The sequence below is a fragment of the Hemibagrus wyckioides genome, linkage group LG10 (genome assembly GCF_019097595.1).
Source record: "Hemibagrus wyckioides isolate EC202008001 linkage group LG10, SWU_Hwy_1.0, whole genome shotgun sequence".
In the NCBI taxonomy this organism is placed as follows: domain Eukaryota; kingdom Metazoa; phylum Chordata; class Actinopteri; order Siluriformes; family Bagridae; genus Hemibagrus; species Hemibagrus wyckioides.
Window position 1 is genome coordinate 11,120,136 of NC_080719.1, and position 12,365 is coordinate 11,132,500.

Sequence of the window (12,365 nt, forward strand, 5' to 3'; positions counted from 1 at the left end):
TTTATAATGAGAGAGCTGTTAACCATAAAAAAAGATTCCATGTGAAACCGTTTCCCTTAAATCTAGTTTCCTAAATATGAAGTGCACACAGTGAGCGCCGATTTAAAAGTAAAATCAAGAACGTTGCGAAATGTTCAATCTGGCAACCCAGGTGGGGGAGCATGAGCACCTCTCTCTCTCTCTCTCTCTCTCTCTCCCTCTCCCTCACTCTCTCTCTCTCCTCAGTCTAGCTTGCGCGAGGTTGAGTTCAGTCAGATGAGCGCGGGCAGCGAAGAGAGGGCACCGCATCACACCGCACCAAACAGCACCGCACCGCTCACGCGCTCAGGGGATTTTTTTAACACAGAATGTGTGTCACTGCGTGTGTATGTGTGTGAGACTTGTCCAATGATGTGTATGCATGCGCGTGCGTGCGTCTGTGCCGAAAGAGAGAGTGTGTGTGAAGAGCGCGAGCACTTATTCCGTTCCTGACCCAGTCGCGCACACACGCACACCCGGACCGCAGGAGCGACGCTCTGACACACGGAGATAACTCACACACACACACACACATATACACACAGACCCAGATTTGAATGAGCCACGGACACGGGACAGAGAGAGAACACGACAGGAATCAGAGGAGAAATCATTCTTGGGATGAGTTTCTCGCGCTAGAGCACTCCGGGAATTTTACTGGATTGAATAAGGAGTGCTTGAGGAAGATCCCACAGCGTGTATACAGGAGTCCAAACTGGTGTTCTGGCAATTTTACAGGTTTAAAATTTTTGGGGAATTAATAGAAGAGCGCTCGCGCGGCTTTCTGTATGAACTGTAACAGATAATAACTATTTATAACTCCTTATAACTCCTCGGCACGCGACTTTTGGATTACAGGAGCGTTTTAGATTTGCCTTATTTGATTTTTTGTCCCGGTTTATGGAGGTTTTCTCTCGGACTAAAGGTGCAGGACTGTAGGCTCGGCTCGGCTCGGCTGTTCACCCGCTGCTCTTCTCCGCGCTTCATAAATGGATTATTGGCTGATTTTGTGCGGCTTTTTGCTGCGCGTGACTTTCGCTGTGGAAGGTAAAGTCTCAAGTAATTTCTGCTTTATATAAAGTTTTTTTTGTCCAGTTTGTCCAGTCAAGTATTTTCTTTTTTATTCTCTCTCTCTCTCTCTCTCTCTCTCTCTCTCTCTCTCTCTGTGATATGAGCTTTAAGGATTTCATGCGAGCACACCTTTGTTTTTTTAGTTAAAATTAATATTATTAAAATGTGTAGAATTTAAAATGTATAAATTGCTTGTGGTATTATTGATGAAGAATTATTTAGGTAATGCAAAATGAGCAAGCGCGCGACGCGCGCACACACACACCACTTTTTTTGCATATCTCATCTTATCTCTTAATTCTAGTGAAGCGGAAATGAGCGTCTTCTTTTCAAACACACACACACACACACACACACACACACACACACACAGAAATAAGGAGAGACAGGGAGAGAGACAGAGAGAGAGAGGCCTGTATTTGCCATTAATTTCTGTGAAACTCATTTACTCTTTATAATACATTCTGTAGTTCAGCACTGTAACAGTGTTATGTCGCTCTCTGTGTGTGTGTGTGTGTGAGGGTGATTAATGTAAGAACCTACAGTAGCACACTCTGTACACAAAAAAAAAAAAATCACTAGAATCCACTCGAACCCTTTTTGGAGAGGTTTATACAGACACCAGAAAGTTTACATTTGATCAAATTGTTCATTTGTGGTTTTCTTGAAGCTCTTGAGAAAGTTTCTCACATGTTAGAGAAATCTCACCCACTCAAAGACTGTACAGGACGATTTTTCTTCTCTACGCCATGCTTTCTCCTCCAGCGCCACCTCACTCAGGCCCTTCTCCCTATAATTTATCCCAGTTTAACCTGTGATGATAAGTACGTCGTGTGAGTGTGTGAGTGTGTGTACATTAACTCCAACATCATCACACTCTCTCCACTTTCACAGACACGCGTCCTTATTTATAATCGATTCTTGTTTAAATGATTTCTTTTGGAGAAATACTTTGCGTGTGAGGACGGTATGATAACACTGTAACACATTCCTCCCAGTCACACACTTTTTCATTTCCAGTCCAGTCTTAATCTCTTAAAATCTGATCCTGTTTTAAATTTAGGCTCGTTCTTTTCATTTAAAATATATATATATATTATGTAATATATTTAAATATGTTTTATATACAAGGACTTCCTATTTATTTATTTATTTATTTACTTACTTACTTACTTACTTACTTACTTACTTACTTACTTACTTAACATTTTAATTACATTTACATTTAGTCCAATTTGATTTTAAATAATTGAAATAATTGAAATAAATTGATTTAAATAAAAAAAAAGAGTATAATAGAGCAGTATAGTAACACACTCCATATGTCACACTTTCTCCACTTCTATCCCGAGCTCAGTGTTCCTACGCCGATTTTGCACGGTGAAACCCGTACATTGCAGGATTATTATAGTTCCTGGTTTAGCGATGTGAGATGTGGTTATCTTTTGGAAAAAAACATCCTGCATAATTCAATATTGCACAGTGTGTGTTTTATTCTTTTGATACTTTTTTTTTGCTCTTTATCTTATCTTTTATGCTGATTAAGGGGAAATGGGTTCTGTCCCAAATGACTCACACACAGTTTTTGCTCTTTCAGACTCTCACCAGCTGATATAGTCCTCTTTTTGTGCTTTATTCCCGTTTAATAGACTTACTTTAGATAAATACTTCCTGTGTGATGAGTATAATGGTCTACAGTAACCCTGTGCCATACTCTCTCCACGTTTGACCTTTGTCCACTTTTATTTTGAATGTGAACGACATGTCGCGTGTAACACATTAGCATTCTTCATGATCAGATATTTTGATTATCTTTTTTTCCTTTCTTTCTATCTTTCTTTTTCACCGTATCTGCATTTTAATCTCAGTTAAGATGAAGTCAGGGCTCTGTGTCACACACACACACACACACACACACATACATTCTGTGACTAGAGACTAGAGCGAGCTCCTGCTTTATTAACATTTATTATCCTGTGTAATTGACTTTAATTGATTAATTTTGTTAAAGACGTCCTGGGTTACACAATGACACACGCTTTCTGCTTATTGAATTCTGCTTATTGCTGACTGATACACTCCATTCTGCCTGATCCCCTCTGCTCTTAGCGGCACACACCCTTCTGCCACTATATTCATTAATATGTTCATTTATTTATTTATTTAGCACTCTTTTTATATTTAATCATAAGAACTTTTTCATTAGATTAAACACTGAAGTGCTTGGTCTTGAGTCAGCTCTTTATTTATTTAATTATTTATTTATTTACCTACTTACCTATTTGCTCTATTCACTCAGTCTGTACTCTGGTTGCATTATGAATATTAAAATCACCCTGTATTGTGTATAAAGAGTAGATTTGAATCCACTTTTAGTGGCGTGTTCTTGCTGAGCGTCACCGCAAGGCCGTTCCTGACACGCACACACACACACACACACACACACAAGGACTCATTCACAAACATCGTATTTCCCGTTTCAAACTCACACCCCACTTTAATGCACTTTCAGAGATTCCCTATTACACAATAACGCTTTATTCACAAAGTTTATTTACAGTTTATTTTCTTTTTTGGATACGCTGGTGCATTTCCCAAACTCAAGGTCACATTAAAATTTCAGGAAAAGAAACACAAAGACAAGAAATCGTCATCTTTCACTTTGAAATTCAGTCTGATAACAAAATCTCTGTGATGCCTCTGCAAAGCCATTCTGGACCCAGTGCTATTTTAAAGCATTTATATTTATATCATGTTAATGAGCTCTGTCTCTTTTTTTTTGTTTTACTTATTTATAAAACTTTATGAATCGGAAAGTTGATGACACACTAAAATGAGTTTTGATTACAGATGTTTCAAACGGCATGTGTGTGTGTGTGTGTGTTTATGAAACTGATTTTTATTTGTTTACCAGTTAGATTAGACTGTAGGTTTGTTCACACACAGGTTTATAACAATAATATAACAGCTAATATATGATATATATAGTCTTTGTGTGTGTGTGTGTGTGCTTTTGCACTGTAAAGACCTACATTGAAGTTTACATGCAGCGTGTTATTAACTCTATATTACATGAATAGAGTTTTACAGTAAATGTGAACACACTGAGATATTTAGATTCTAAATCATCTGATTATTAATATTAATTAATATTCCTATACTTTATTAGATGGGATTTGATCATCGTTATATTTGAAATGAAGCGGATGAATATTAATGCATTATGTTAATTCGATATAAAATGAGATCAATTAAGTTTTGCGTCAAATAAACATAACACTAAATCATCAATTTATAGAGAATATTTTTATCCCCATGTTTAACCTCATGTCAAGTTTGTGTGTGTGTGTGTGTGTGTGTACTACTGCCACGTTACACACAGTAAAATCATTTTCTGAAATATTCAGTATTCATTTGCTAAAAGAGAAACGGTGGAATGTCTCTGCCAGAAGAAAGTGCGTTGGTTCAGCATTTTCTTTTTAGACGTATCAATACATTTAAACTGCGGATGATTATCAGTTTCCCATCATGCCTAGGTTTTCTTCACGCGCCCGTGCCGAAGTTAAAAGAGCAGACAGTTTCCAGTGCAGAACTCGGAAAGCACAAACTCTTTCACATCACACGCCTCATTTCTGAAAGCATATGTGCAACATTCGAGCTCTTTTACACCGGGCCAGACGTATTCTGTGTCTTTATCGGTGAAGCTGGAGTCGACATTATTAACTGCTCCATTTACTTATCACATTTCACATGGAGCCATCTGCTGCCTTTTATTACTGACTTTCTGATTACAGGTCATTTCCTGATTTGGTGCGTCTGATATGGTTTCGATGATTAGATAGATAAGATTATTCCATTTTTAAGGTTGGTTTAGATTTTTAATGAAATTTCGGCATAAACTGAAGCGTTTACTTCTGTGTATTGCGTACTGTTTAACTACTTTAACAGTGTTGTGTCTTTAATTCTTTCTAATAGGCATTCAGAAGCATGAATGGTTTTGCTAGTGGACTTTTTATATATCTTATGAGTCTCGTAGCTGAAGCTTGGCGTCTGTACAGGTTTAAACTCAATCTGATTGCAATGTACATTTTATTAATTCATTATAAACAACACTGGATGATACAATACATACAGTTATATATTATACATAAAGATTCAGATCTTATATAATTGCGCCGTATGCACTAGAATTGATTGAATGCACGTTATATCGAACATATATTTAATTTTAAGGTTTTGGACGGTTATTTGATCACATGCTTGGACAGTTCATGCTTTAGCTCAAGCTGGTGGACTAACGTTAAGAACTATTGTAGCTTCTATTTTAGAACTACTTTGTAGTAGAGTTACAGAATCGGGAGACCAGGCATCTGCATGTCCGAGCAGTCGTATGAAGTGAAATCTCACTGTCTCATTGAGTCTGATGGACAGCTTTCTGATAAACGGCCTCATTTTGGACACATGATCGTGTCCATTTTTTGATAATTATCTTGGGTTTTTATCATGGGAATCAGTGCTACTGTGATTACATTATTAAACATGTGGAAGAAGCTCCAGTGCTGCGTTCAACTCTCGGTCTCTCAGGACAGTTTTATCCCTTAGCTCATGATCATTTATTTACCCCAAGATAGTTTTATTCCTTATCCTGCTACAGATTGTATCTCTTAATACAAGGTTTTATCCCATATACTAGGAAAGTTTTAGACCATATTTGGGGATTTTCTATTTAGGACAGTTTTATACTTTACCCCAGGACTGATTTTATCCCTTGTACTAAGAGAGCTTTATACCTATCCTGGGACAGATGCTATCCCATGTCCTGGGACACTTTTGTCCCTGATAAAAAATAAAATAAAATAAAAAGTTAAAGAAATCAATAACATACACAGTGCTCGGTGAAAATAAGTGATGTGTGCAACTTGTGCAATTAGACACATGAACTAAAGCTAGATAATAAGCATTATTATTATTATAATCATTATGTTTGCTTTACTAATTAAATTTAAAAGCACTTTATACCTTGATACATTTATTAATGTATCAAGATAAACACACACACACACACGCACACACACATTCACTATAAACACGGTCTTTATAAACAGATGATTTGACCTCTTCACTGTTACTGCTGAATAATAAACGAGCGCAGAGACATCACTCCCAGTTTACTGCTCTAATTAAACATCAACAGTGTGTGTGTTGTGTGTGTGTGTGTGTGTGTGTGAGTTTACTCTTCAATTTAATAAAACCGATAACATCTCAGAATTACCACAATTACATGAACACTCTGTTTGTGTACATGTGTGTGTTTGCATGTGTGTGTACATGTGTGAGTTTGCATGTGTGTGTATGTGTGTGTGTTTGCATGTGTGTGTACGTGTGCATGTGAGTGCATGTTGAACAGATGTCCGCTGAGTGCAGTCGGCCATATAGGGGCTACGAGACCCAGTCATGTGACCTCTGACCACACACACACACACACACTCCTTTTCAGGCTGCTTTTCCAGCTCAGTGCTAACACGAGCAGTAGTGAGTGGTTTAGCATCTGCATGGACTGCATACTAAGTCACTAGTACAAGTGTACTAGAGGATTGTAGCTGTTCTGACCCATTGTGTAGTACATTAGTAGGCTATTTGAGACACAGCCAGTGAAAAGAATAGGTTTCTAAACCCTGAGAGAGCTAGCTTGTGTTTCACAGATACACACTACTGAGTACACTAGTCTGGCAGCTTAGAACACAGACGTTCAGTGATTGGCCGACCCTGTTTTGATGACATCATTTTGTTGCTCCAGTTCAACATTTTATGTATGAGCAGCATGTGTTAGAAATAAGCAGCTCAGCTAATTGTGTGTGTGTGCATGTTTGTGTGTTTGTCTGTGATCTGAATACACAACTTGCCGTTTTCAGCTTTTTAGCGCTCTGTACTAGCCAAAATTCCTGTTCTGTGTGTGTGTGTGGAGAGAGAGAGAGAGAGAGGAAGAAAGAAAGAAAGAAAGAGAGAGAGAGAAAGAGAGAGAGAGAGAGAAAGAGAGACTGATTTTTGCACTACTCAATTTTTGCACTACACAATTATTTATTGTGTCAATAAAGTGCATGAAAAAATTGAAACTGAAATCCGTGTGTGTGTGAGAGAGAGAGAGAGAGAGAGAGAGACCACCCGAGCAGAATGACTGAGACAGATAGGAATAAAGACAAGAGAAAGAGAGGGAGAGGCAGAGAGAGCTGGCTGTTAGAGTAGGAGGGGTTGTTCCTTTTTATGTGTGGTGTGAGACGAGTGGTTTAGGGAGTGAGACAACGGGTTTAGGGAGTGAGACGAGTGGTTTAGGGAGTGAGACAACGGGGTTAGGGAGTGAGACGAGTGGTTTAGGGAGTGAGACACCGGGGTTAGGGAGTGAGACGAGTGGTTTAGGGAGTGCAGCGGGTTGTGTAGGAACTGAAGGATGTTGAGATGAGGTTTAGGGAGTTTGAGGAGGGAGATGATTGAATAGTCACATGTCTCACTCTGGTTGTGTCTCTGGCTTTGACATAGATTTGAGTTAGTGTGTGTTAGTTTATTCATTATAATATATACAAGTCAAAGAGAAAGTAAACAAGACAATAAATAGCATTACAGAATAATTTGTGTTACTCTGCTGTTACGTGTACTGCAGTGATCATGGTTTGTTTCAGGTGGAAATATCGCGGTGCAGTGATTTAGTGATAAATCATCCCAGACTTTAACTCTGACTCCATTACAGATCAGCCGATAAACTGAAGTCTGAAAGAAAACAGAACTCAAACAGGAACATGTGGCTTTCTCCCTCTGGACTTGTGCTGTCTCTCTCTCTCTCTCTCTCACACACACACACACACACACACAGAGGGCTGTAACAGGACTCGGGCCGATGTGTGAAGTCCTGCCATGTTTCTGCCAGATGACCAGCACACTCTTAACAGATTCAACACCACAGTGGAGTCTTAGAGACCAAAGACCCCCCATGAACACACGCACACACACACACACACACACACACACAACAAACTTTATCTCATTAATGATTAAACCTTTTCATCTGTCTTTATTTAAACATTCATTTACATGTTCAGAGCTCTCCCAAATCTCTCTCTCTCTCTCTCTCTCTCTCATTCACACACACACACACAGACACCCCTCTAGGCTGTAGTAAATGATTGAGTGTTGTGGCTGAGAGGAGGTGAGTGTCGGTTGTGATTAGTGACCTGATCATGTGTGAAAAGCGCTTAGAACGGCTACTGGACTTCCACTGGACCATAAAACATCACCTGCTGTTCTCACACACACACACACACACACTTTTTTAACCCTTTCTTTTACCTTTTCTTCAAACATAAAGTCTCAAACCCTCATCTCAGTTTCTCTTTCATCCCTAATCTTTCCTAGCTCCCTTTTTTCTACACTGGAGAATCATGTACACTATGTAGTGCACTAATACCAAGTACCTGTGTTAGCATCTTGTTCCCTCTCTGGTGTTTCTGAGGGTTTTTGCGAGTGTTTGTGAACGTCTCTGTTTTATTGCATAGTGTCTCTGAGTGTTAGTGAACTTCTCATTCCCTCTGAAGTGTCCCTCTTGAGTGTTGATTGTGTAGGTGTAAATGTGAGGAGACACTCAGGACAGTCAGACAGAGGTAATTACAGAAGGACAGGAGGTGTGAAACAGTGGGATATGTATTAACCTCAGCAAATGTGCTAGTGTGTCCTCACACACACACACACACACACACACACATAGACAATCATATACACATCTGTCTAACGGTGTAATTTAAAATTTTATAGATAGATCGACTCTATATGGAGTTATATTAGTGAACAGTGATGGAGTCTTGTTGGAGAAATATAAGCACTGCTCTACACACACACACACACTCACACACACATACACACACACAATCTGAGTTTGTGTTATTAAGGGGCAGTGGAGCTGAACAGCTCAGATGAGAGACAGACAGCCTGAGCGTGAGGTGCTGAGAGCAGGACAATAGGACAGACGGGTGATTTGGGACGAAGCCGACATGCTGCAATGAGTTTAGTGAAGTCTCCGAGAGAAGGGCACATTCTCCATCTCCGTATTGGAACTCAGCCACACAGACATCGGCATCACTCAGACAAGTTTCATCAATCTAACTCTCACCTCCAACACTCCTAATCTCCTTCTCTCTCCCTCTCTCCCTGTCTCTCTCTCTCGCTTTCCCTCCCTGTCTCTGTCTCTCTCTCACTCATTCATTTTTGAGTCCCAGCAGCTCGTTGTCTCTGCTTACTGATAAGATTTGACAGTGTGTGTGTGTGTGTGTGTGTGAGAGAGAGAGTGTGTCTGAGAGAGAGATGTGTCTTTAGGCACTGTTTTCACCAGAGCTCACTCAGTGTTCGTGTGTGTGTGTGTGTGTGTGTGTGTATGCACAAATTCCCTTCTTAGTGACAACTACATGATAGGTGGAGTGTGTGTGTATTTGTGTGTAAGAGTGTGTGTGTGGTTGACTCAGACACTAGACATGTCACCGTGTCTTGGCAAAACAATGCTGATGTTCCAGTTCCTGCTGCAGTACACGGTTTCTCTCTCCTCTGCTGGCTGTGTCTCAAATGCAGTGTGTGATAAAGCTCACTCTGATAACTATTCTGTGGTTGGAATGGGAGGAGATTTAGAGATATCGGGACCAACCTGGAAGATTTCTTTCCACATAACATCACGTCCCTGTGTATTTGATTTCTCACAGCGATTTGCCCATTTTTATTTCGGATAGTTACATTTAAAGTTTACAAAACTGTTCCTGTTCTCACTTGTGTTATAACAGCTGTAAACAGCTGTCCTCTTACCAGCCTTTTGTCTTTCGGTAGCACAGATGTTTTTCTTCCATTTACATGTGATCTGTTACTATGGAAATGATAATATATTAGCTTGACTGCATTAACATAAACCTCTGACTTGCAGCTGCATTACTGCGAGAGCTGCTGTTATAAAGCTTTATATAATACAGCGCAGTTAAATGCTTGAATCTGATTGGTCAGAAGTTGCCTGTTATTTCCGTATTACTTTACATGCAGTTCTGGCTGTAACACGAACGAGAAGTTGATATTAATTTGTGCCTAGTGATATCTGAAAATCTTATTGTTAGTTAAATCAATGTGTCTCATTAATCTATCACACACTCACTTTAATTTTTTAAATGGCGATTAAATCTCCAGCGCGCTCCTTCGGCCCCGTCCCGAATCGAGCTGTATAGATCGACCGGCAGCTCCAGACTAATTAGTCGACCAAGTGGCGTCCGATCGAAGCAAGGTCTCATGAATAAGTAAGGGGAGCGGCAGGCTGCCTGCTTAATTAACCACGGAAGTGCAACCTGCCCCCTCGTGGCCTTGGCTCCCCCCCTACGGAGTGTGTTTATGTGGATAGAAACACCACCCAGTCGTCCACCATTGATTGACGGGTCACTAAATCGAATCAGGTATCATCGCCATGCGCTTAGCCGCTAATCCCACAGGGAGAGAGGGGAAGAGAGGAGAGAGGGATCTGCTGTCTATCTGACACTCTTCATGTAAAATAATGCAGAATATAACACACACACACACACACCATCTGGTGCGGCGTTATCCGACTCTTCTGTTTGTCTGCTCCGTCTTTTCATGTCAATATGGCAGCTTTCACACCCTTCTGTGGTTTTTTCTCACTTCAGAGTCTCTGAAGATTTTCCTGCTCTCTGTTAGATGCCTGCACTGCTCTTGGCTCTGTCCCAAATCCAGAGTCAAGACTTATTTGCGGTATTAAGGCTGTGTCCTAACAATAGAAGACAGGAAATATTGTATGGTGGTTAATTGTTGTTCATGCAGTGTGTGTGTGTGTGTGTGTGTTTGTGTGAGTGTGCATGCATGCATGTGTGTTTGGACTGTCAGGGTGTGGAGGACCAAAGCTCTGTAATTACATCAGTAGCCGCCAGACCAGCTTCACGGCTGATGGGTGTGTGTGAGCTTGTGTGTGCGTTTGTGTATGTGTGTGTGTGTGTGTGACCTGTCATTTTGTCTCTACCTACTGCTTCTTTTCTTCAAACACGCGCACACACACTCTCCTGTGTGAAAATCTGAGAATCTCTTTGTCCTTTGACACTTGTGACGTTCTAGTGTTATATGTTGCCGCTGTCAACACACACACACACACACACACACACACATTGTTTAGTTTATCAGTAAATGATTTATGGGATTACTTTGACCTTCAGCTTATCACATAGTAACACCACTCACACTTCTTTGCCCCCCCTCCCCCTTCTCTCTGTCTCTATCTGTCTCTGTTTCTTTCTCTCTGTCTTTCTCTCTCTCCAACTGTCTCTGTCTCTCTCTCTCTCTCTCTCTCTCTCTCTCTCTCTCTCTCTCTCTCTATCTGTCTCTGAGAAGAACAAAGAAGGGACTAAAACAGAAAGAAAGAGAGCAAGAAAGAGGACAAAAATGTCAAATAGCCGAATGAACAATGAGAACATGTAAAAAGAAAAGAAAAAGGAAGCAGAGATAAGAAATAAAGAAGAAAGACAATGAAGAGTGGGCGTCCGTGCAGAATCGAGGCTGCTGATTGGTCCCACTCCCGCTATGACATCATCAGCAGCTGCTAGCTAAATGTAAAGGTCCTTTCTCCAATAGTTTCTGTCCATAAAAATCATCTTTTTAAATAACAGGAATCTGTGAACTGGGTCGAGAGCTTAGAAGCTAAATAAAGGCGACTCAACCGAGGGGAAATGAACGCAGGGAAGTCAACTAGGGCACATAAAAGCACTACACACAAACGTAATCCTCACTTCTGTCATTTGCATGTTTTGCTAAAGCCCTGGAAGTCATTTAGCATGAGGTCTTAGTTGTTGTGTTAGCACAGTATGAGGTTAATGAAGTGTGTGTCGATTAAATAACACTGATTTATCAGCTTCAGCCATTTGGGACACGAGCGAAAATACGCACACTCACAGACATGAATAATAATAACAATTATCCTCGCTCTGAGTTAATGACGCTAAAGAGCACGTAAACACACAACACGCCGAGTGCAGAGCGTGAGACCGAAATATATCGGCATATAAATATATAAATACACATCATTAACACACAGCTGTTTCTCAGTGCAGTCAGTGGCTCCGTCTCAAATAGCACAGCGTTTTAACACTGTGCACTATGTAGGGTTAGGTAAAGTCTGTGATCAAACGTTCGTGTTTTTCTCTAAACAGAAATAGAATACACAGATAGCAGACTAATCTAACACACTAATATTAGTGCACTCG

The 12,365-nt window shown here is 40.2% G+C and overlaps 1 protein-coding gene across 4 annotated transcripts in view; it reads left to right on the forward strand.

Annotated features, from left to right (window-relative positions):
- The first annotated feature begins 226 nt into the window (after positions 1 to 226).
- LOC131360469 (ephrin type-B receptor 3-like) overlaps positions 227 to 12,365 on the forward strand; it is a 38,137-nt gene continuing 25,998 nt past the window's right edge. For 2 of the 4 annotated variants that reach the window (XM_058400981.1, XM_058400982.1), the window contains exon 1: positions 227 to 1,065. In XM_058400981.1, coding sequence (XP_058256964.1) covers positions 1,008 to 1,065 — 58 coding nt within the window. In that variant the 5' untranslated portion in view covers positions 227 to 1,007. The remainder of the gene's footprint in view (positions 1,066 to 12,365) is intronic. The other 2 variants (XM_058400979.1, XM_058400980.1) reach the window with 1 other exon arrangement.